This window comes from Chlorocebus sabaeus, chromosome 16, assembly GCF_047675955.1.
Source record: "Chlorocebus sabaeus isolate Y175 chromosome 16, mChlSab1.0.hap1, whole genome shotgun sequence".
Classification (NCBI taxonomy): domain Eukaryota; kingdom Metazoa; phylum Chordata; class Mammalia; order Primates; family Cercopithecidae; genus Chlorocebus; species Chlorocebus sabaeus.
The window spans coordinates 19,762,949-19,788,101 of record NC_132919.1 but is presented as its reverse complement, the minus strand read 5'-3'; the positions used below and the strand labels follow the sequence as shown (position 1 = coordinate 19,788,101).

At 42.1% G+C, this 25,153-nt stretch overlaps 1 protein-coding gene across 10 annotated transcripts in view; it reads right to left on the bottom strand.

Moving 5' to 3' along the window:
* The window catches only part of SPECC1 (sperm antigen with calponin homology and coiled-coil domains 1), a 313,389-nt gene that overhangs the window by 92,051 nt on the left and 196,185 nt on the right, over positions 1-25,153 (bottom strand). For 9 of the 10 annotated variants that reach the window (XM_008010643.3, XM_037987818.2, XM_008010650.3 and 6 more), the window contains one exon: positions 14,298-15,877. The exons of the other annotated variant lie outside the window; for it this stretch is intronic. In XM_008010643.3, coding sequence (XP_008008834.2) covers positions 14,298-15,877 — 1,580 coding nt within the window. The remainder of the gene's footprint in view (positions 1-14,297; positions 15,878-25,153) is intronic. 10 annotated transcript variants of the gene reach the window in all.

Here is a 25,153-nt window from a genome sequence, read left to right as displayed (position 1 = left end):
AACAAAACTGGAAGAATCACATTATCTGACTTCAAATTATACTACGGAGCCATAGTAACCCAAACAGCATGGTACTGGCATAAAAACAGACACACAGAATAATGAAATAGAATAGAGAATCCAAGAATAAATCCATACATCTACATGAACTCATTTTCAACAAAGGTGCCAAGAACATACATTGAGGAAAAGACAGTCTCTTCAGTAAATGGTGCTGGGAAAACTAGATATCATGAGCAGAAGAATGAAACTAGACCTCCCCTCTCTCCAATACAAAAATCAAATCAAAAGGATTAAAGACTTACATCTAAGACCTCAAACTATGAAAACTACTAAAAAACCAACAACATTGGGGAAACTCTCCAGGAAACTGATCTGGGCAACGATTTCTTGAGTAATAGCCCAAAAGCACAGAATACAAAACAAAAATGAACAAATGAGATCACATCAAGTTAAAAAGCTTCTGCGCAGCAAAGGAAACAATCAACAAAGTGAAGAGACAGCCCACAGAATGGGAGAAAATACTTGCAAACTACCGATCTGATAGGAAATTAAAAACCAGAATATATAAGGAGCTTAAACAATTCAATGGGGGTAAAAAATCTAATAATCTGATTAAAAAGTGGGCAAAAGATCTTACTAGACATTTCTTAAAGACATACAAATGGCAAACAGGAACATGAAAAGGTACTGAATGTCGCTGATCATCAGAGAAATGCAAATACAAGTCAAAACTACAATGAGATCCCATCTCACCCCAATTAAAATGGCTTTTATTCAAAAGTCAGGCAATGACAAATGCTGGGGAAGATGTAGAGAAAAGTGGACCCTTGTACACTGTTGGCGGGAAAGTAAATTAGTACAGCCACTATGGAAAACAGTACAGAGGTTCCTCAAAAAAACTAAAAATGGAACTACCACATGATCCAGCAATCACACTGCTGGGTATATACCCAAAAGAAAAGAAATTAGTCTATCAAAGAGATATCTGCACTCCCTATGTTTATTGCAGCACTATTTACAATAGCCAAGACTTGGAATCAACCTAAGTGTCCATCAACAGACAAATGGATAAAGAAAATATAATCCATATACACAACAGAGTATTCAGCCATAAAAAAGAATGAGATCCTGCCATCTGCAACATGGATGGAACTGGAAATCATTGTTAAGTGAAATAAGCCAGACACAGAAAGATAAATTCATATATTCTCACTCATTTGTGGGAGCTAAAAATTAAAACAATTGAACTCATGAAGATAGAGAGTAGAATGATTATCAGAGGCTGGGAAGGGTGGTGGGGCAGGGGTGGAAAGAGGGATGGTTAAGGGACACAATATAGTTAATAAAACCTATTATTTGACAGCACAACAGGGTGACTACAGCATTGCATGCCTGTGTCAAAATATCTCAGGTACCCCATAAATATATATACCTACTACGTACCCAAAACAATTAAAAATTAGAAAAAAGACTAAGGGAGGGGGGAGGAAGGGACGGAGAGAAAGGAAAGGAGAAGAGAGAAAGAAACAGCCTGGGAAAGAGCCAGAGGGCCCTGCCTGTGCTCAGGGGTCACAGCACTGCTCTGTGACGCTTGTGTTTTAATTACAAAGGCGTGAGGCTCTGGATTGTAATACAAAATAGATCATTGCAGGTTGTGCTCCAAAGCTTGAAAGCTGCTTAAGTGCACCAAGATGACTAAGGACACACATTCCGGAGCCAGACAGCCAGGGTTTAAACCCCAATTCTAGTGAAACAAGCCTTGTATTCTTTAATCCCTCTGCCTCTGTTTCATAATCTAACAATGTGGGGTTGGGGGTGGGCAGTTAAGTGAAATAATGACTTAGAGAGTTTATCATAGTGCCTGGAACATATAATAGTAAAAGTCAATAAAAGTCATTCTTTCTCTTACAATTGCCTTATATATTGTATATACAATACTAGGTAATAATGTAATACAGGTCAATTTGACCAAGAAAAATCACAATACATGAAAGACCAAAAGTCTTATATCTTAACAATAGCTACTTTATTAAGCAGAAGCTGACTTCACTATTTTTCGGTTTTTTTGGAGTCAGGGGACAAGGTCTTGCTCTGTTGCCCAGGCTGGAGCACAGTGGCACAATCACAGGTCATTGCAGCCTCCACCTCCTGGCTACAGCCATTCTCCCCACCTCGGCCTCCCTCATAGCTGGGACTATAGGTGTGCATCACAATGCCCAGTTACTTTTTTTTTTTATAGATGGGGTCTTGCTATGTTGCCCAGGTTCCCGGGCTCAAGTGATCCTTCCATCTTGCCCTCCCAAGTGCTGGGATTACAGGCATGAGCCACTGTGCCTGGCTAGAAGATGACTTTCAAGGAGAAAAGAGCTAATGCATTTTAGATCCTGGAAGGCTGACGTCTGAAATCATTTGAAAAGCAGCAACAGAAGTTGGCTTTTGAGTCTTGCATCCTGGGGCAGACTGTGGCCTTCTGCATAGCTAGCTGGCTACATGTTGAGGAGTCAGGCTAAGGGCCTGTCACCTGGAGTCTAGAAACATGCATGTGACTTGGCTGGGACAACCGTGGGCCAGGAATTAAACTGAGGATGTAACGAGGCAGCCTAGAGGTGGAGTACCCTGAGCAAGGCCTCTGCATGCAGGTGAGGCTGCTGCTCCTCGAAGGCTCTGTCCCCTCTACTTCCCATCTCACCCCAATTAAAATGGCATGGGGAGTTAGGTAACTCGGCATGGGGGAGGGCACCTGCAAATCAGCATTTGTTTCACATGCACACATCACTTCATCCTTCTTGGATGTTGGAATAATTACCTCAAGTTTAACAATATATTCCAGAAAGCTCTTTTATTTACAAAAAAAAAAAAAATCAAAAAACAGAAACCCTTAAGTAACTTCACAACTTCTTCTCACAAGGGCTTGCTACGTAATAACAGGCAGATATTTTTATATTCATTTTACAGATTAACATATGAAGAGAGGGAGAAATTAAATCATTTGAAAAGAGTAATCCAGCATGCATCAAGTGGCTGAGACCAAAGCCTACCGTTCCACGACTGCAGGGGATCCAGGCCCTATTCAAATTGCTGGTCTCTCTGCTGGCCAGCTCCTTTGCATTTCCCTTGCTTGAGATTTTCTTTTTTTTCCTTTTTTTTAGACATGGGGTCTCGCTATGTTGCTTAGGCTGAACTCCTGGGCTCAACTGATCCTCCCGCCTCAGCCCTCTGAAGATGGAACTACAGGGAGACCGCCCAACATGCCTGACTGGTCAGCTCCTTAGAGTTTAACTTCTCTATGTCAAGAATCACATTCTTAGACACCCAGCAATGTGATTTTCAACATTTCCCTCGAAAAAAGGAATCACTCTCAGGCATCCCAAGCATCTCTCAATTTCAAAGATCAACTTTCTGTAGATACGGAGCCAGTGGAATTGTACTATAAATAGAGTCAAACAAACTTCCCAGGAAGGGTTCCTGCGGAGAGGACAGTGAAAGCCACTCCTTTCCACCAGGTGCCCAAGGCATATGGCAGCAGAGGCCCCTAAGCAGGGCCCAGAGGACAGGCAGACAGCTCTGAAGTCAGACTCCTCTAGAATCCTAGCAAGAGTCACCTCCTCTACCTACCCCACCCCCACACCATGCTTGTCAGACACTTGTAAAGGAAAATAAAGTCTCAGGACCCCCAAACTCCTTACTTGGAAGATAAAGTTAAGTCTGGAGGCTGAGTCAGTGTCACTTCACAAGCTTGGGTCAAAGCATTAGATTAGACATTAAGCAGCGCCCTAAGGAAAGGCGATGCGCCTCAGGCATCTCCAGATGAGTGCTCTGCAAAGAGGAAGTGGTTGGGGGTGGGGGGGATACTCTCCCTGACTGCAGATTTTAAGAGCACTCCTATGCTAGTGGCAACACACACATCTAGAGTCTCCTCTCTCAGAGGGGTAAACAACTGGTTGTGATGGTTTGACCAAGGGTAGGGTTTGGTCTCAGTCACTTGATATATGCTGGAGGATTATTTTCATGTGATTTAAATTCTCCCTCTCTTCATATGTTAACCTGTAAAGTGAATATAAAAATATCTGCCTGTTATTATGTAGCAAGCCCTTGTGAGAAGTTGCAAAGTTACTTAAGGGTTTCTGTTTTTTGACACCAGATAATTTGACAATACTGAATAAAGATCTCTATCAGGGCATCTATGTCGCTTTCTTTAGTGTGATGAAAAAAAGCAGAAAGGTAATCAAGCTAGAGATATCTAAGAACCAAGCTCTTCTCCTACACAAAGCAGCCACAAGAATAGAGACTGTGAACTAAAGAGAATAAGGAATTAGGTTTATAGATAACCTAACAACATTATCAATACATAAAGAACCAAGAAAACAGTACATTCATGTAAAAGCATTATGTGAGACAAAATGCGGCTCAAACATTTCAGTGTTATTTTTAGTACATTTTTATAGCAAAGACAGTATCTTGAAGAATTATGCCGTGGCTTTGAGAAATTATTTAATCCTTCATTCAAATAGTCACATGCCAAAAACATGGTACTACAGAGACATGGACAGAATGAGATCATTATAATAAATTCTGAGTAAATTCCAGTAACATTAAAGTTGTACAGATAGTTTTATTAGAAAACAGTACAAGGGGAGAAGGAAGATACCTGACTCGTAAACCCCCCATAACTGCCTCTTGTGTAAGTCTGTCATTTCACTTGGCTTTTGACTTAATCTGTCGATTATATAGTGATTATACAGTCCATTCAATCAAGTTATCTTCAGTGCTTAAAAAGAGATCATCTACCTGTAAACCCGGGAGGCGGAGCTTGCAGTGAGCTGAGATCCGGCCACTGCACTCCAGCCTGGGCGACAGAGCGAGACTCCGTCTCAAAAAAAAAAAAAAAAAAAAGAATTCAGAATCGCACCTGCTCATCTTCAGGGTCACCACCTCCTCTGACACTGTGGAGACTCCTCACAAACCTCAGTATATGTGAAATGCATTCATGGAGCATCCTGTCTAGACAGGTTTCTACAGCTTCTAAAGGTACTGGAGGGGCAAAGAGAGACCTCAAGCACAAGGTCCCTGCCTTGGAGGAATCTTGGCCTGGAAGGGCAGGGGCTCCCGGATCTCCTCTGTGGCTAGATCGGCGGGTGCTGACAGCAGCCTGGGCCTGCAGGCCTGGGTATCCTTGTTGGCTCCAGCAGACAACTCTCCCTTCTCACGCCTGCCCCACATTCTGTGTTTCCTCTCCCAGGAAGCAGCACAACCGCACATTCAATCACACAAGCTGGAGATCTATGAATAGGCTGAAATGCCTTCCTGCTGCCCATCCCTGACGTCAAATCAGTCACCCGACCCTAGGGAGCCTCCCTTCTACACATCTAACATCTAAATATCTTTCCAGGCTGGGTGCAGTGGCTTACGCCTGTAATCCCAGCACTTTGGGAGGCTGAGGTGGGTGGATCACTTGAGGTCAGGGGTTCGAGACCAGCTTGGACAACATAGTGAAACCGTGTCTCTACTAAAAATAGGAAAGTTAGCCGGGCATGGTGGCTGGTGCCTGTAATCCCAGCTACTGAGGAGGCTAAGGCAGGAGAATCGCTTGAACCCAGGAGGCGGAGGTTGCAACGAGCAGAGATGTATCACTGCACTCAGCCTGGATGACACAGCAAGACTCCGTCTCATAAACAAATAAATAAACAAATAAATAAATAAATAAATAAAATGAGTGTCTTTCCAGTCCTCAACTTCCCACCCAAATCACTCCCTGTTCTGTCCTTCATTCTTTCTCACCTGTGGCTGAAGTCATCTTTCTCAACAGTAAATGTGATTCCATAACTCTCTTAAAATTCCTCTGACAAAAAGCACAAACCACCAAAGAAAAATAAGTAAATTTGACTTCATAAAAATAAAAAAGAATTTTGTGCCACAAAGGACATTATCAAGACAATGAAAAGATAACCCACAGGAAATATTTGCAAATCATTTATCTGGTGAAGGATTTGTATCCAGAGCACAGAAAAAACTCTCCAGCACCGTGGGAGGCTGAAGTGGAAGGACTGCTTGAGGCCACAGAGCATGGGTTCCATGTGTATAAAACATCCAGAAGAGGCAAGTCCACAGAGCCAAAACATAGATTTGTGGTTGCCAGGGGCTAGGAGGGAAGTGGTCTTGGAGGGTGACTGCTGTAGGTTAAGATTTCTTTATGGGGTGATCAAAATGTTCTAAAATTGATTGTAGTGATGGTTGAACAACTGTGTGACTATACTAAAACCCACAGGCTTACGTGATTTAAATGGATTATATCTCAATAAAAGCTGTTATTTAAAAAAAAAATTATTCAGAGACTCCCACTGTCTTGAGGATAAAATCTAACTGCTTGCCTGGTGAGAGTCTCCTCTGGGCCACTTCCACTGACCACCTTGTGCACTCCAACAAGGACAAACCACCTGCATCACTTCCTTGGTGGCCAGGCTTTCTGGCCTTAGGACCTGCTGTTCTCTTCCGGCAGCATTCCCAAAGTCCCCACCCCACACACTCAGGGGTCAGCTCATCTCCTCTCCCCTCAAGATTCAGGTTAGAGGTCAAATAAAACAACATTTCTTGATGACTCAGAATTTCTCCATTGTATTATAATCAGGTAAAACTCTCCTAGTTGAACGAGGCTTTCAAAGGTGGTTTTCTTCAAATCAAAGGGCTTTGGACTTAAGACAACAGTGACAACGTATTAATTACACTTAGTTCTTTAAGTGTTTTTCTGTCTCTTCTTTTGGGCAAGAGTCTAAATCAGTGATTAATAATAAGAGCTCTAGGTACACTGGCTCACCCCTGTAATCCCAGCACTTTGGGAGGCACTGAGGTGCGGGAGGATCATCATCAGAAGTTTGAGATCAGCCTGGTCAACAGAGCAAGACCCTGTCTCTATGAAAATTAAAATAAAAAACTAACTGGGCATGGTGTTGCACACCTGTAATTCCAGCTACTTGGGAAGCAGAGGTGGGAGGATCACTTGAGCCCAGGAATTCGAGACTATGGAGAGCTATGATCGTACCACTGTACTCCAGCCTGGGCAACAGAGCAAGACCATGTCTCAAAAAAAAAAAAAAAAAAAGAATAAGAGCTCTAAGGTCAGACCTAACTTTGACTCCTGGCTTCATTTCATCAATCCATTAGGCTAATAACTTAATCATTCTCTGTTTGCTCAAATGAAAAAATATTAGACAAAAGAATCAACAGTGTACGATTAAGATGATAATAAGATTAAATGATGGAAAAGCTCTGAGAGTGCTTAGCACATATAAAGCCCCAAAATACTAGCTGCTGTTATTAAAATATAACAAACTTTACTTTTTAAACATATGAATATAATTATAGCAGCCTCTCAATTCTGTTGCAAGTTTCTGTGACATTCATTCATTCACCTGAAAAGTATTTACTGAATATCTAATAGATGGAAGAAATTGCAATGCTAAAATTACGTATCATTTAAAAGGAAATAAAGCTTGAGTAACTTTACCATGAGTGATACAGACTGGCTGTCTCCCCACCCAAATCTCATCTTGAATTCCCACGTTAGCGGGGGGGGCCCAGTGGGAGGTAATTGAATCAGGGAGGCAGGTCTTTTCCTTTGCTGTTCTCCTGATAGTGTAAGTCTCACAAGATCTGATGATTATATAAGGTGGAGTTTCCCTGCACAAGCTCTCTTCTCTTGTTTGCCACCATGTGAGATGTGCCTTTCACCTTTCACCATGATTGTGAGGCAGCCCCAGCCAGTGCAACTGCAAGTTCATTAATCCTTTTTTTCTTTCCAGTCTCAGGTATGTCTTCAGCAGCAGCATGAAAATGAACTAATACAATGAGAAAGAATGTGGGGTGCTTCTATTCTGGCATCTAGCTTGGGTACCGCAAAACTCCCTCTGCTCAGTTCTTAGCCCTGTTGTGAATAGACACCGCTGATAATCATCCATAGTTCATTCTTAATGGCCTGAAGTTGAATTATTATTATTTTGGCCCATGCTGCTCCACCAAGGGAGAGGAGGAAATGTTAGTTTATTTACACTTCAGTTATAGCGGAGAAAAGCTGTTGGAAAACTCAAAGATGAGGGTAAACATCTGTATTTCACCTTTAGGAACTCAGAGGCAAGCCTCAGAAGCAGGGGCTGTACCCTGGTAGGGACCTTTCGAAGCAGCAAGGCTCCACCCAGGTACTTCCCAAGAACTCGCACTGGAGAGAGAAGTGCTGGGCAACACCAGGCTCACAGATGAGTCCCGAGGTCATGTGAAAGGAAGAGAGAGTGCTTAGGCCTCACCTCACAAAAGGCATTAACGTGTCCAGGAGAAAACAAGTCATCGGAGCAAAGCAGGGTCAAGCAGGGTTGGGAAGCAGCCCCCTGTGGAGCCACAGGTACTGCGGATCTGCCCAACTGACAAGACCACCCTTCCTCAAATCATCTGACTGTCTCCACCAAACTTCTGCTCCTTTTCAAGGGGCTTCAAGAACAGAGAGTTGGGGGTGTCAGGGGAGGAGCTGGCACACATGCCATGAACTCTGGGCCACATGCCTGTCATATCTCACATAATAAAGGCTGCAAAGGCATTCTGGCTTTGTAGTTTAATCTCCAGAAGATTCTGCTCCTGGGGCACAGCTGGCTCTGCACAGCCAGGCTGAGGCCTATGGCAACTTGCCCCAGGCCACAGCCCCTTGAGCAGAGGCTTCCTGGTGCAGCATCTGCGGGTCTCCCCAGCAGCCTCCACAGGCCTCCTCGATTTCCAGGTCCTCATGGCTTGCCCAGGGGAGCTGGAAAATAAGCCCTGTTGACAGGAGTTGCTGACAGTCCTCCTTCCCAGCACGGAGCCACAGGCCTCTGCTCACCAGAGTTGATGTTTGGTGCCAGAGAGTGGGATGCCTCATGTGTGAGCTGAAGATGACTGAAATCTCCATGTTTTCAGCTCAGTAACCTTCCCACCTCTCCAGCAGCAGCCAGTGGCTACTCAGGCAGAAGGTTCCCTCAGTTTCCCTGCAGCGCCCCAAATAGTTCCCACACATCTGAATCCTCTGACGGCCAGCGTGGATCAAGGCGCTCCCATGAGCGACCTTGGCTGAGTGACAATAATGTCATTTACTGAGATGAGTCTGAAGTTCCATGGGACAGGGCCTTGCAGAGCTGAATGCTCCGCTGAAGACCCCATAACTGAGGCGGAAAGCTTCAGGAGGGACCAGCTAATGGTGAGTGGCGTGGGGTCTCTTCAGGCTGAGAGCCCCCTGAGCAAACATGACTGCCAGACAGGCACTGGCCCGGCCAGGCCTGGCATGGAGAGAGGGGTGGGAATATGGCTGGATGTGGGGTGGGACTGCGAGTTGAGGTGTGGTGGGAGCCGGGCACTGGGCAAAGCATGTGGTGCCCCAGGCAGCACCGGAAGGCATCACATGATCAGATCACTGTGAGTACTTTGTAGGGAAAGGTGAGGGAGTGGAGGCCTGGTGAGGCAAGTGCCCATTCCCCACCAAAAGCCACCCCCACCTTGTTTCTTCCTAACAGAATCCCAATTTTGTTCAAGAATCAGGCTGCAACTGTGATTTCAAGAGAGATGGCCTGGGGGCACTGTGTGACCCAGTTCTCACCAATCAGATGTAAAGGGAAAGCTCTGGGAGGCTCTGGGAAACCCTCTCCCCATAAGACCCCGGTGTCCAGGAGACATGCCTGCCCCGAGTCACCAACAGGTGGACCAAGATGCTTGGCAATGCTGAGCTGTCCTGCATCCCTGGCAGGAGGCCCAGAACCACAGCACTGCCAGCCACAGCCTGGGCCTGCACCATAGGCAGCCACAGCCCATCTCCCACCCTTAGGGACTGGGGTGGAGGGAGTGTCCCCTGGCTCATGCCGCTGACAGGAGGGCAGTTTCTCATATACCAATACATCACCTGGATAGACTTCCAGTCCACCTCACTGTTTAAACCAGGTTTCCAGATCTCTTAAGTCCTTTAAGGTGTCCTATTCCAATGTCACAGCTACAGGATCATCTATTTGCCACATATTTCCCTCAAATTCTGGTTCTGCCATCTCTGATCAGTGGCCACTCTAAATCAGTTTGGCTCCAGGACCCACTCAGGCAGCACACTAGTCATTTCACCTCTGCTGCCTCCCCCAGACCACTCATGCCAAGTGGTTATTTATAATCTCCTTACTCTTCTGGAAGTGGACCCCAAGTTTCTGCAGAAAGAACTAAGATTCTAAGAATACCACCTACAAGCTTCAACCTCAGGGGAATAAATAGATGTTTTGCTTTTAAAACTTCTAGGTTTCAAGCCTAGAAAAGATATTCTAACTTGAAATCAAGATCCCAAACAACTGAAAAGGTAAAAAAGAAAATTAAAGCTGGGTCGTGTTATTGTCTGGAAAAACAACAATCCTATACAACTCCATGACACTTGCTAGCTAGGGCAGGGACAGGTGTGGCTCCCAGGAGTGGTGGCTTTGGGTTCTGTGGAAATCAGACCCATCCTCAAAGGTTGTACAGAAGTATGTCATGTGACTACAGATTAAGCGGCCATCAAAATGCATATGGGGTATATCAGAGAAGTTGAAAAAAATAAAGAGATCAGCAAACTAACGAAGAAAAAGAAATGGAGAGAAAAAAAGCCTAAAAAATACTGTAGAAATCCTACCAATTTTCCATGTATTGGATGAGGAAGAAAACTACCTCCTATTTTTAAAAAAGCACTTTTCAAGGCTTTTTATAGGTTCTTTTGACAGTATCTGGGTCACTTGAGTAATCTTAACTGGAAACTTACATAGATTTACAGAATCTATTAGATCATAGGATGGTTTGGCACTGCTTTCCCCCTTTGTAAATAGCTTATTGTATCCTTTTTCACAATATTCACCTTCTGCCAAGCATCAGAGTGGATGAATGCACTGTTCATGGGATACACGTAGTTGCTTGGTGATTAACAGGACAGTTACTCCGATACCTGCTGAAGGCAGCTATATTTGAAAGTTCTCAGCAAAAAGTCAAGTGAAACCACTGAAAACTGAAGAATTAGGATTTACCCCAGGAAGGCAAGCATGATTTTACACTAGAGCACCTTAGAAAATCTGCTGTTATAACTTGCCTCATTAACAAGGTAAAGGAGAAAAAAACTTGATTACATAAAAACTATCGGATCACATCATTAGCTACAGAAAAAATTCAATCCTCATCCTTTAAAAACAAGCCAAGTAGTCAGGCATGGCGGTGCCTGGCTGTAGTCCCAGCTACCAAGAAGGCTGAGGTAGGAGGATCCCTTGAGCCCGGGAGTTCAAGGCTACAGTGAGCTATAATCGTGACCACACTCCAGCCTAAGTGACAAAACGAGGTCCTGTCTCTAAAAATAAATCACCAAACAAAACACTTCTTAGCAAAATATCTGCATAACATAATAAAAGGTATGTACCAAATGCCTACAAAAAACATACATCATGATGAAATGTTAAATGCTTCCCTTGGAATTAGACACGAGACCAGGATCCATCCACCGTCACGCTTATATTCCACACTGCACAAGGTAAAGGGGCCTGCCCGAGGTCATATCATTGCTCACTGGGTAAGTCAAGACGACCCAGTCCAGCATGTTAGATCCTTCATTACAGTTTTGTGCTAAAACTTCTCCTATTATCCTTTGGACATAAGTCTCTTAAGTATTATCATTTAAATTCATGGTTGTTGGCGGATTAGTTGATAGTCTGTGGTAGAGATACAATAAATATTAGTCCATTCAGGAGGTCTGTGTTTTGCTTTTTCTACAGTAATGTAAAAGGGTAAGAAGATTAGTATGTTACAAGTCCACTGCAATTACAAATCAGTCTCTGTGCACATAAGACAGCACAAAATCAGAGACCTAGGGTTTTGATAGATATACAAGAAACCCTATATGACAGAATGCCCCCATCTTTACCTCAAACTCTCACCCAAAAATACTAGCTAGGACCTTTCCCCTCTTACTATCAGTATTTGATAATTCTAGTTAGCACGCAATAAGATGTAGGATATATGAATAATAACAGTTTGATTTTAAATATATATGTTGTGCCTTGCACTCTACCGAAAATGCACTTTCCTTTAAATTAGATTTAGTTTATTCCAGAAGATTCTAGATTTTATTTCCTCTATTTACCAAAGCTATAATAACTTTAAATGCTTTCATTAACAACCAAGGATAAAAAAAGTTAAATGAACAAAGAATTTTACTCAAGAAACTAGTAAGAAACCAAAATGTACAAAAAATAGGACAAAAAATTAATAAAGATAAAAGTAAAAACAAGTTAATCAGAAACAGATTAACAGTGGAATAGATAAACTAATCCAACTGGTTCTTTGTAATGGAATGTGGACAGACATACTCTTCTGGATAGGAAGACAAAATATCATAATCATATCAATGCAAGTTTTTATGCAAGCTCAAACATGTATAAACTGAGAAAAGGCCTGAAAGGACATATAGCAAAATATAAGCAGTTTTTCTCCAAGTGGTGAGATTAAAGGTAGTATTTTTCTTTTTTATACTTTTCTGTACTTTTTAAATCCTCTGTAATGAAAATATTTTATGATGAGGAAAAAAATAAGCAATTTTTAAGATGTCAGATTATTTCTCATTGATACATACACTTCATGTAATGCCAAACTACCAACACTACAGAGGGACCGAGAAAGAACTTCAAGAAGGTGCACATGGGAGATGAAACATTTTGCCAGAGAGTACTGAGTATCTTAAAGTAAAAAAAGAATAACCTTATTCCACAAGACATTAAAACCTAATGCAAAGCCTGTCTAGTAACCTCTAACGGAATTACTTCCATACTTTCAATAAAATACCTATAAATTTAGAATACAGACAAAGAGAGAAACAACTCAACATGGCCCACCAGTAAGCCCATCAGCTGGCCAAACGCAGAATCAGGTTGCAACGGACTCATCTTAAGACAGATGACGCAGTGGAGGAAAATCTCCCTGAGAGCTCATGGCATAATTTGCTCCTTGAAACAATGACAACCCCTGACCTAAGGTAGGAAGATGTTTTGAATCCCTCTTGCCAGCAGATCCCTAAATCAGACCCAGAACTTGGAGGAAACAAGAAATAGGAGGCCATCTCTCTGCACCTCTCCAGCACTGCTCTGGGCAGAATATCATGTAATCACCACAATTCTTGCATCAAAAAACAAAATTACAGGCTGATTAAAGTATTATTTTTTTAAAAACAAGAAAAGTTATTATTTATTTGCTCTTGGGCTATGGAAGATCTTCCCAAGCAAAAAAGGTTAAAAAAATGAAATGATTAACATATTTAAATGATACAACAACGTAATACCAAGTGTTGGCAAAGGCTCAGGGAAGCACATGATCTCATGACCACTAGGATGAATAAACTGGCATATTTCCGAAGGGCAATCTGGCTGAATGTGTTGAAAGTCTTTAAAATGTTTATACTCTTTGACTCAGTAAGTCATCGTCTAGGAATTTGTCCTAAATAAACAGTAAGATAGATTAAAAAAAAAAAAAAAGTATTTATAATATTGAAAGACTGGAAAGACCACAAATATTTGACAATACATATATGTTCAACAGGGACCTAATAAATATGAAATATTTATATTAAAATAGTACCTGGCCTTTAAAAGAATGTTTAAATGAATATTTAATGATAGGAATATACTGAGAAAAATTTTAATATTTCTAAAATGCTAAATGCAAAAAGAAAGTTAATAACATGTACAGGATGATTATAAATTTGTTTAACTTGTATGATACACAAACACACACATATATCTGGAAGAAAACACCAAAATAGTGGTAATATTGTGGTGGAAAATTGGGAGTGATTTCATTGTCTGTTACTGGCAGTTAAAAGCAGGCTGACAGACCTGGCAAACTCCCACTCAATCTTCAGAACTCAGCTCAGTTGCTATTTCTTCCAGGAAGTCCTTCTGTGCTACCCTCGACCCCCATGTTACACCAGAGCCCCCCCTCATCTTTGCACTAGACTAGAGCCTGGGCATAGGCTCTATGATATTCTTTATCACTGCATCATACTCTGATTTGATTCTACATCCCCAGTACACTTTGAACCACCCATAATCAGAAATTTGGGTGTTTCCTTTTTGTAGCCCCAATCCCAACCTGTCGTCGATCTAACAGGCCTTCAAGCCGGAATGCTGGCTTCGTGAATGAAACAGACTAAGCAAATGCTTCTCTGTGCTCTGTGAATTTAGAGGTTAAGGGCAGAAATGTGAACAAGGATGAGCAAATACCAGTAAAGAGCTGTCTCTTCTCACCTTTGCCAGCAGACTGGAAACATGTTTAATTTCACCGTTTGCCTTTAGTAATTCTTGTCTGAGCTCATTGCAAGACAGTTCCAGTAGATCTTTCTCCGCTCGGGCTACTTTCAACATTTCTTGAACTTCGCAGCTCTCTGCCGTCTGCTCCATGGCACTGGCCTCTATGGCTTTCTGCTTCTCACCCTGCAAATGAGACTTCAAAGATCCATTCTCAGTTTTTAGCCCTTCCAAGGTAACTCTACACTCTTCCAAAGTTTTGGCCATCATGTTATTATTATGCCGTTCCAGTTCTAGAAACTCATTCAGTTTTTCATTTTCTTCCTTCAGACGTTTAATCATTTCTAAAGCTCCTTGGTTTTCTTCCTCAACCTTCCGCAAGCTACAGGTCAACTGCTGCTGAATGTTGAGCAGCTTCTCTCTTTCAAAGCGGCCCTGTTCAAGAATACCTGTGCACTTCTGCTCCAGTTCAAGGATTTTTCCTTCCTGAGTGGTGGGCTCTTCATTCTTTACTCGCTCTTGTAAAAGATTCATCAGCTTCTCATTTTCTTGACTTAGCTGCTCTGCCCTCTCTCGATGCTGATGAAAGGATGTCTCTAAAATCGTCTTTTCATCCACCAGCTTCTCATTTTCAGCTGTCAATTCCTGCACCATTTGTTGCTGGTCTGATAGTTCCTGTAGAGTAGCCTGTAGTTCTTCTGCAGTGCTATGGTGGTTTTCTTCCATCTTTTGTATCTTCTCTGTGAGGGAAGCCAGGGACAATTCACTTACGTTGTTTGGGGAACTCCCAGCGGGAGAACACTTTGAACTCTTAAAGGGGTTACTGGTGGAGGACAGGGGCCTTGAGGGTGTCTCTGCTGTAATGTGCTCAAAGTCGGAAGCATCTGGCGACAAAGAAGCTTTGGTAACATCGCTACTTGAGGAGCCTGATGTCCGTAATGCATTTCCATGTATGTTTTTTTTATACTCATCAATGTCACTGGACAACTGATTTCCAGCTGGGCTTCCGAAGCTTGACTCTTGAGTTATGGATGTCGGGCAGCTGCTATCACCAGTGTGACTTGCTGCACCTTCTGAATTTGGGGAGTGCTCAAGATAGATCAGTTTCTCCTTCAGGGCCCGGTTTTCTTCCTCTAGATTGGAAAGCTCTTTCTGAAAGTTCTTGTTCTTCTCCTCAAGTGCTCTTATCACAGGTTCTGTGTCACCTGGGGAGACTGATGTTCCATCAACATTTGGGCCCAAAGCATCAGTCCCCTCAGCGCTCAGAGTCCTTTTCTCTTTGCATTTCTTCAGTTCACTTCGAAGCCTGTTAATTTCACTATCTTTTGCTTTGGCTTCTGCCAAAAGTTCCCGAACTTGGGACTCAAGCGCAGCCTTTTCTCCACCTTCATTCTCTTGCTTGGGCTTGGTGGAAGGGGTCCTCAGGTGTTTGGTAGGAGTGGGAGTGTTGGAAGAAGTTGGACTGGACACTGATTTCCTGGGGTTCGAGGGACCACGTGGCACAGACCTCTCTCTTGAGACAGTTACTGAAAATTCTCGTGGCGCTGGAATGCCTGTCCGTTTGGTTGTTGTAAAGGCCCCTTAAAGACAGAAGAAGAAAAAAAAATGAAAAAATAAAACAAGTACTCTTATACACAAAACCCAAATGACTGTAAATCACATGGCACAGTGGACAGTGGCTGTCACTCTTCATCCATTTCCTCCTCCTCTAGCTAATCACCCAGTTCTGACTGGGGTTTCAGTGCTTCTTCCCCACAGCCCTATACTTTGAGTGAGGCAGATTCCAAGCCTGAGCTACTTAGGATGACCCCATCCCCAGCCAGTTGCTGGTTCACGCATGGGCACACAGCTCAATTTTAAGATCAATGCGACAAAGGGAAGGTTTTCTGGGCAAGCTATTAAACACCATGGGACAAGTGTGAGAAAATGTGTAGGTGTGGGAATGGCTGCTAACCACCCTGCCCTCTCAAGAGGAAGGTGGGAATGCAGATGGCAGAAAAGGAAGAAGGAAACTACATTCTCAATAGCATTGTTGAGTTGCTAAATCAAATCAACCCTGAAGTTTGGCCCATACCTGGCCTTTCAGATAGGCAAGCCAGTAAATACCCTTCCTATAAGTCACCTTGAGTTAGGTTTTCTGTAATTTGCAATTTAGTACATCTGCACTGATAATGCTGGCAACTAAACAATGGCCTTTTGACAAAATACAAGTTCTTTGTGAATTTCTCAATAAACACTTTAAAAAACATCATTAACATATTTTGACAGCATAAATTTGATGAAGACATCAGAAGATACAGATAATACTGAGAGACGGATCTGATACAATGACATATCACTTTTGACATAACTGGAAATGATGCACTCATTTGTGTACATGAAGAAACAAAAATAAATGAAATAAGAACATACCTACGGTACTTGACACGATACAGACATAACACAGAATACTTGTAACAGGAAATGTAAGGTGTAAATAATTATCTTTCATTTTCATCTGTACTATAGCATGGACAATGTAAAAACAATCCTAGGGGTGAAACCCAGATATCAGTCTCTATCGTGCTCTAGAATTGAAATCCACCTCAGATAATTTACACCTCAGTGTAAATTAAAATCCTGGACATTTTTTTTTTCTTTTACAAACTCAAAGACTATCTGATGAGTCAAGGCTGGCTGCTGTCACTTACACAACTCTACATGCTTTGAGTGAGAGGTCTAACAAAGGGTCCCAGAAGTGGTCATCAACCTGTAGGCCTCTGCAGCGTAGGAAGGGCATAGGAGGGAATGTTCCCATAGACTGGCAGCAGCCCCAGCACAGGTTCCGCACCTAACAAGATGGGCAGCTGTAAACCTACCACCAAGACTGTTTCTGAGCCCTGCGCAAACACACATCTAAACATCCTGGATCCTGACAACATAAAGGCTGATGGCATTCATTACAAAACATCTAACAACTGAGCTCTTTTGAAACTTCGATCTAATAAAGGCTGAACTGTCAAATTAACACACAGAAAACTATGGTTTTTAAATTAACTTCTTCAAATTAAGTTTCTGGAAAGCCAAGAGTATATCACAGACTTTTAATACAGTTGACCCCTGAACAACTTGGGGGTTAGGGGTACCAACCTCTCATGCAGTCAAAACTCTGTGTATAACTTTTGGCTCCCCAGAAACTTAACTACTAATAGCCTATTGCTGACTGGAAGCCTGACTGATAACATAAACAGTTAACACTGTATTTTGTATGTTATATGTATTACATACTGTATTCTTAAGATAAAGTGAGATAGAAAAAAAATAAAATGTTATTCAGAAAACCGTAAGGAAGAGAAAATACATTTGCAGTACCATACTGTATTTATCAATACCATAAGTTTACATCATCTGTTTGCAAAACGAATCATCTGTCTGAAGCAGCAGGCAACCATTCCTCAGGCAAGTCAATTCTGTCAGGGCTTTTATTGGCTTCTAGGGAGCACTGCCAGTATCACTAGTGGCACTTCATATGGGTCCCACAGTGTTATTCAAGGTTTGTAGTACTGCACTACACACAATAAAACATACTCAAGAACCTTAAGAGGTCACTTTTCACCGTGATCTGAAGTGTACCGGAGAGAGGAACTGCTCCCACAGAGATGACTAGCATCACAGTGCCTTCCAAGTGGCTACCCGCAATGCTTGAGTGCACTGCAACAACATCAGGAAGTGGCCACAGAATCATTACAGGAGTACTGTATGTACTACAGTTACTTGTATGCAGTTATAATACAGCATCTTTACATTTGTTTACATTTCTCTCAGCTATGACTAGCACCATGTATAGTCTGCGTGTGCATAAGTTTAGAAAAAGTTTAACTTTTTATAATAGATTTGTGTATATTTTATGGTAGTAAATGATACAACTGATCAGTATCTACATGTATTTTATGTATTCATGACATATATAACTTTTTCTCAATTTTTTCTGTACTTCTAGACTACTCGGTTCATCTGAGTTTTTTTCAAACTGTTGCAACTCTCCAAATAATTTTCCAATGTATTGATTTTTTTAAGTCTCCATCTAAATGGACCCACGCAATTCAAGCCAGTGTCGTTCATGGGTCAGCCTGACTTTCAGGTGTCAGATACCTCACCTGCATCATACTACACACTCAGTGAGGAAAAGATTTATTTCATTATTCTTATGACATGAGTATTAAAACCACTAAGCACTACAATGTTTTTGTAATGCCAGTTCTCTAGAATGAAGTCACTGCAGCAAGGACCGTATTAAAAACTGGAAGATAACTACAGTTTCACCATAGCTTGAGTCAGAACAGGCAAACTTGAGAGTCCAGGACTGATCATCAAACAGGAATTTGTTATTCTTAATAGCATCACTAAATTAAGGCTACCTTTTTCTTTCTTTCTTTTACTCTTATTTTATATGTTTGAGACACAGTTTTGCTCTTGTTGCCCAGGCTGGAATGCAATGGTGTGATCTCAGCTCACTGCAACCTCTGCCTCCCAGGTTTAAGTGATTCTCCTGCCTCAGCCTCCTGAATAGCTGGAACTACAGGCATAAGCCACCAGGCCCGGTTAATTTACTGGTTTGTTTTGTTTTGTTTTGTTTTGTTTTTAGTAGAGATGGGATTTCACCATGTTGGCCAGGCTGGTCTCGAACTCCTGACCTCAGGTGATCTGCCCGCCTCGGCCTCCCAAGTGCTAGGATGACAGGTGTGAGCCACCGTGTCCAGCCACTTTCTTTTTTTTAAACCTGCAATCATTAGTTGGTTTTGAAGACGGAAGAACTAATATAGAACAGATCAACTCTGTTGTTATTTCCAGCTACAGTTTAACGCCTTCCTTTTGCTGCCAAATTGTAGTCTGTTCTCCCCATAAGTGTTACTTCTGCCTTATCTATACTACTAGGAATTTTTAAAAACCATGAAACTAAAGTATATTTATGAATGGATGTGTATTATGAAATGTACAATACAGCTGTATTTTTGTTACATCTATTCTTTTCCCTTTTTCTTTTCTTCTTCTTTTTTTTTTTTTTTTTTACTATGTCTGTCTCTCTTTTCCAAAAGATTCTTCCCATCTCTGTATACCTCATTTCAGAAACTGTTACGGAGCACAGGTTAGGTTCAGAGTTGCTTAAAATTCACCATCAGACCAATGATGATGGTCTTGGCTGCACACCCTCCATGTGAGCCCAGGCCTCCAGCCCAAACACACCCCCTCGTGGGTAATCACAGAGAAGAGTAAAGAGCAACAGCCCTACAGCTTACAACACCTCCTTCTAGCAGTGGGAGTCAGACCTCACTGTTAACCAAAGCACTCTGAAGCCCTGAGGCTGGCCACGCTTCCTTACACAGCACCACATCAGGGGCAGTGGAGAGAAGGGCCAGTGGAACAGGGATTGACTCAGCCAGCACCACTGGATCTTTTGTGTTCCTCCCACCCCACCATCACTTACGTGAAACATCCCCGTGAGGCTGGCTGACTCCAAGAAGTTAGCATAAAAGCAAGCTCCATCTCGTAAAGAAGAAACATGTTTGAAGTGTGACATTTTCTAAATGCCAATGAAAAATTATACAGCGGTCAATCACAAGTACATCAAACTAAGCATTCATAGAATTCATATAAAATAAGCATTCACAAACTATAATGGAACACATAATATTGAGAACAATTGAGTATTAAGCTGGTTGGTCTGTGAGTAATGTTCCTGTTTCTCTTTTATGATTACATTTGTGCAATAAATTAGAAAACAGGAGTTAGCCAAACTGTATATGAAAAAAAATGCACTAATCATCAGGGAAATGCAAATTAAAAACACAAGGAGATATCACTTCACACCTGTTAAAATGGGTACTATATTTGGGAGGCCAAGGCAGGTGGATCACGAGGTCAGGAGATCAAGACCATCCTGGCCAACGTGGTGAAAGCCCGTCTCTACTAAAAATGCAAAAATTAGCCAGGTAGTGGTGGCGTGCACCTGTAGTCCCGGCCACTCAGGAGGCTGAGGCAGAAGAATCACTTGAAGCCGGGAGGCGGTGGTTGCAGTGAGCCAAGATCACGCCACTGCACTCCAGCCTAGGCAACAGAGCAAGGCTCTGTCTCAAAAAAAAAAAAAAAAAAAAAAAAGACAAAAGACAACAAGTATTGGTGAGGATGTGGAGAAGAGGGAAAGGGAACCCCTGTACACTGTTGGTGAGAATATCAATCAGTACAACCATTATGGAGAACAGTATGGAAGTTCCTCAAAAAATTAAAAATAAGGTCAAGGCAGTAGGATCACCAGAGACTAGGAGTTCAAGAACAGCCTGGGCAACATAGTGAGACCCTATCTCTACACAAAAATATTTAAACATTAGCCTGGGAATGGGGGCATGCACCTGTGGTCCCAGCCACTTGGAAGGATGAGGTAGGAGGATCACTTGAGCCCAGGAGTTTGAGGCTGCAGTGAGCTGAGATTACACCACTGCACTCCAGGCTGGGTGACAGAGAAAGACCCTATCTCTACTTAAAAATTAGTAAAGGCCAGGCGCTGAGGCTCACACCTGTAATCCCAGCACTTTGGGAGGCCGAGGCAGGCAGATCACGAGGTTAGGAGATTGAGACCATCCTGGCGAACATGGTGAAACCCCGTCTCTACTAAAAATCCAAAAAAATTAGCCGGGCATGGTGGCGGGCGCCTGTAGTCCCAGCTTCTCGGGAGGCTGAGGCAGGAAAATGGCGTGAACCCGGGAGGCGGTGGAGCTTGCAGTGAGCCGAGATCGCGCCACTGCACTCCAGCCTGGGCTACAGAACGAGACTCTGTCTCAAAAATAATAATAATAATAATAATAAAGCCAGCACAGTGGCTCATGCCTGTAATTCCAACACTTTGGGAGGCTGAGGCGGGCAGATCACCTGAGGTCAGGAGTTCAAGACCAGCCTGGCCAACATGGCAAAACTCTGTCTCTACTAACAATACAAAAATTAGCTGGGCGCCATGGCACATGCCTGTAACCCCAGCTACTTGGGAGACTGAGGCAGGAGAATTGCTTGAACCCAGGAAGCGAAGGCTGCAGTGAGCCGAGATCACACCACTGCACTCCAGCCTGGGCAACAGAGCAAGACTCCATTTCAAAAAAAAAAAAAAAAAAGCTACCATATGATCCTGTGATCCCATTACCACATACATAGCCTAAGGAGATGAAATCAGGGTGTATCACCATGTCACAAAGACGTCTGAATTCCTATGTTTACCACACCATTACTCACAATAGCCGAGATACAGAATCAACCTAAGTGTTCACCAGTGGATGAATGAATCAAGAAAATGTAATATATACACAATGGAATACTATTTGGCCTTTAAAAAGAAGGAAATTCTGTCATCTGTGGTAACACGTATGAACCTGGAGGATACCATGTTTAAGACTGCATGCTCTCACTCGTATGTGGAGCCAAGAAAGTTGAAATCAAAGAAGCAAAGTAGAGTTGCCAGGGGCTTCTGGAGGGGCAGGGAAGGTGCTGGTCAGAGGACAAAAATTCGGTTAGACTGGAGGAATAAGCTCAAGAGATCTACTGTACATCATGGTGACTACACTCAATAACAATGTATTATATTCTTGAAAATCTCTGAGAGAACAGACTTTAAATGTTCTCACAAAAAATAGTATGTGAAGTCAGCAAATGTTAAATAGTTCAATTTAGCCATTCGACAATGTACACATATATTTCAAAAACATTATGTACATGATAAATATATAAAGTGTGTCTCAGGCCGGGCGCGGTGGCTCAAGCCTGTAATCCCAGCACTTTGGGAGGTCGAGATGGGCAGATCACGAGGTCAGGAGATCGAGACCATCCTGGCTAACATGGTGAAACCCCGTCTCTACTACAAAAATACAAAAAACTAGCCTGGCGAGGTGGCAGGTGCCTGTAGTCCCAGCTACTCGGGAGGCTGAGGCAGGAGAATAGTGTAAACCCAGGAGGCGGAGCTTGCAGTTAGCTGAGATCCGGCCACTGCACTCCAGCCTGGGCGACAAAGCAAGACTCCGTCTCAAAAAAAATAAAAAATAAAAATAAAGTGTGTCTCAATACAAAATAAATCTGGGTGGGCATGGTGGCTCAAGCCTGTAATCCTAGCACTTTGGGAGGCCAAGGCCTAAGCCCAGGAGTTCAATATCAGCCTAGGCAACACAGCAAAACCCCATCTCTACAAAAAATTTAAAAATTAGCTGAGTGTGGGGGCCCATGCCTGTATTCTCAGCTACTCAGGAGGCTGAGGTGGGAGGATCACCTGAGCCCAGGAGGTGGAAGCTGCAGTGAGCCGAGACTGTGCCACTGCACTCCAGTCTGGATGACAAAGTGAGACCCTGTCTTGATCAATCAATCAATTTACTTATTTTAAAAAAAATTTAATGTAAAAAAAATAAAAACAGAAGGAATAAATTCTATCATAACAATATACATAGAGATGGGGTGGGAAAAATAAATATTTTCAGAGAACAAAGAGTACATTTAAAACAGCAATAGCAAGATCAGTTAAATCATGGATCAAATAACTAAACACTGCTTCCATGGTGATTTCTCATGAGCTGAAAATAAAATATTTTAGTCCTTTTTTTTTCACCCTTCATCTTGCCCAAAGAATATGCTAGTGGGGCTGTTCTTTGGTAGGTCATCTCTCTAACCTGAACTGATGAAGGAAATGGTAACAATCTGAAATAAATGATTTTTTTTTCATGTATTCAACAAGTATTCATGGAGTGGCAGATAGGAGACACAAATGAAAATTCAGCATCTTCATACACCACAAAATTACAAGATAACTTGCTTATTTTTTTTTAAGAACCTAAACTATTAGGATTTTTAAAATATCACTCTTCATAAATTGTTTTCTCAAGGAGTTCCAATTTCTTCAATGTCAAATCCAATTTTTTCCCTTAATCCTGATCCTTCTCAACTTTTCACTGGCTGCTAACTTCATGGACTATTTGTTTCCTCTTTCCATCATTTCTTTTACTCACATCTGACAGTGGTGCCAACCCCCATGCAAGGATCTGATAATCATATTTAAAATCTCCTTCCCTTTTCTTTTACAACCAACCAGTCAGCCACTAAATCCCATTAGCAGTTTTTGGAAATGTTCCCATGTTTTTCCTTTCCTTTCCTTTTGATCTGAATCAAGTCCAGGTCCTCAGACTATTCCACCTAATTCTCTGAAACTGCTTTCTCACAGGTCTTCCTGATTCCAGCCTCTCCCCACTTTAGGGCACACTGGACTAATATCCCCTAAATATCCCATTGATGTTTCTGTTCCAGAATCTGTACATGTTTCTTATCTCCTGCTGCATCAATGTCAGACTTCTTCCCTTGGCTTTCAAAGTTACGTGTAATCTCATCCCAACTGGTGTATCCACCCTCATGCACCTTTTGTTTTCCTTTCTCTCCAACACACCCATTTAACTCTAGCCAGTATCCTCAATGTCCCCAGTACATCCTGTGACTTGGTGGGACATCATTCCCTTTCCACTGGACCCTCTGGACTGGCATTCAAATATGTTTAATTCTCTTCAATTAAAAAAAAAAATAGAATCCACATCTTCTTCCAGCTAATAAATATCCTATTTCTTTCCTCTCACAGCAAAATCCTCAAGAGTTACATTCACTGCTTGTCTTCCATTTCTTCATTTACTCCTCTACCCACTGCCATTACTTGACCAAAACACTGTCCACTAAAGTCATCATCAGTGAACTCCATGTGGTCCCAGGCAATGGACATTTGCAGTCCTCTCAGCAGAGTTGGTACAATTCCTTTCTTTTTGAAACGACCCCTGGTGCCAAACTTCCCTAGTTTTCCTCTTACCTCTGCAGTCACCCTCTGACTCTTTTGCTGCCTCCTCATCTCCCCTCTCTACGTGCTAGAATTCTTCATACCTAAGTCCTAGGCCTTCAATTGCCACAAATATCTTTCTGGTCATTTTACTTGATCTTACGATCTTCAAAACCACCTGTATACTGATGACTCCCAAACTAACTCTCTTGTATGGACCTCCCCTTGAAGCAACAGATCTGAATATCAAGTTGTATACTTGATAAGCATAACTACGTTGTCACAAAACTAGATAATAGGGAGAAAGGAAAGAATGTATAAAATGTGCAAAGGCCCTGGATTGCAGAGAGTCAAGGCAGCAGGGACACTGGTAAGGAAGAAGGCTAATCTATACAGGGAACTCAAGGAAGGCCTCCCTAATAGGGTTGAGATTCACGGTGACGTATGTCCATGAAAACAAGGACAGGATGCTATGAAGAAAGAATAAAGGTAACACAAGAAAAAGCTCTAAAAAAATTTAAGTATGTTTGCCAAATTAAAAATTCAACAGAAGAGATGGAATGCAAAATCAAGGAACTCTTCCAATATGCAGAACAAAACAAAAAGAGATGGAAACAGAAAAGATTAAAAACACAAGGATCAAACCAGGAGATTAAACAATAAATTAATAGAAGTTTTAGAAATACATACAGTGGAAACAGTGGAGGAAGTTATCAAAGAGCAAAAGAATTCCCCAAAACTGAAGAACATAAGTTTCCAGAACTCCTATCAAGCAAAATGAATGAAAAAAAAATCCCACATGAAGATATATCTTTTAAAAAGTTTTAGAACACAAAAAATGTCTAACAGTTTGGAGAAGGGATGTGAACTGAGAATGAGACTGGCCATTATCATTCATTAGCAATACTGAATTCTAGAAGACAACCAAGCAAACACCTTCAAAGTTCGGAGGGAAAATGATTTTCAACCTAGATTTCTCTACCCAGATGAACTATAAATCAATCACAGAGGTAGAATATATTTTAAAGCATGCAAAAAC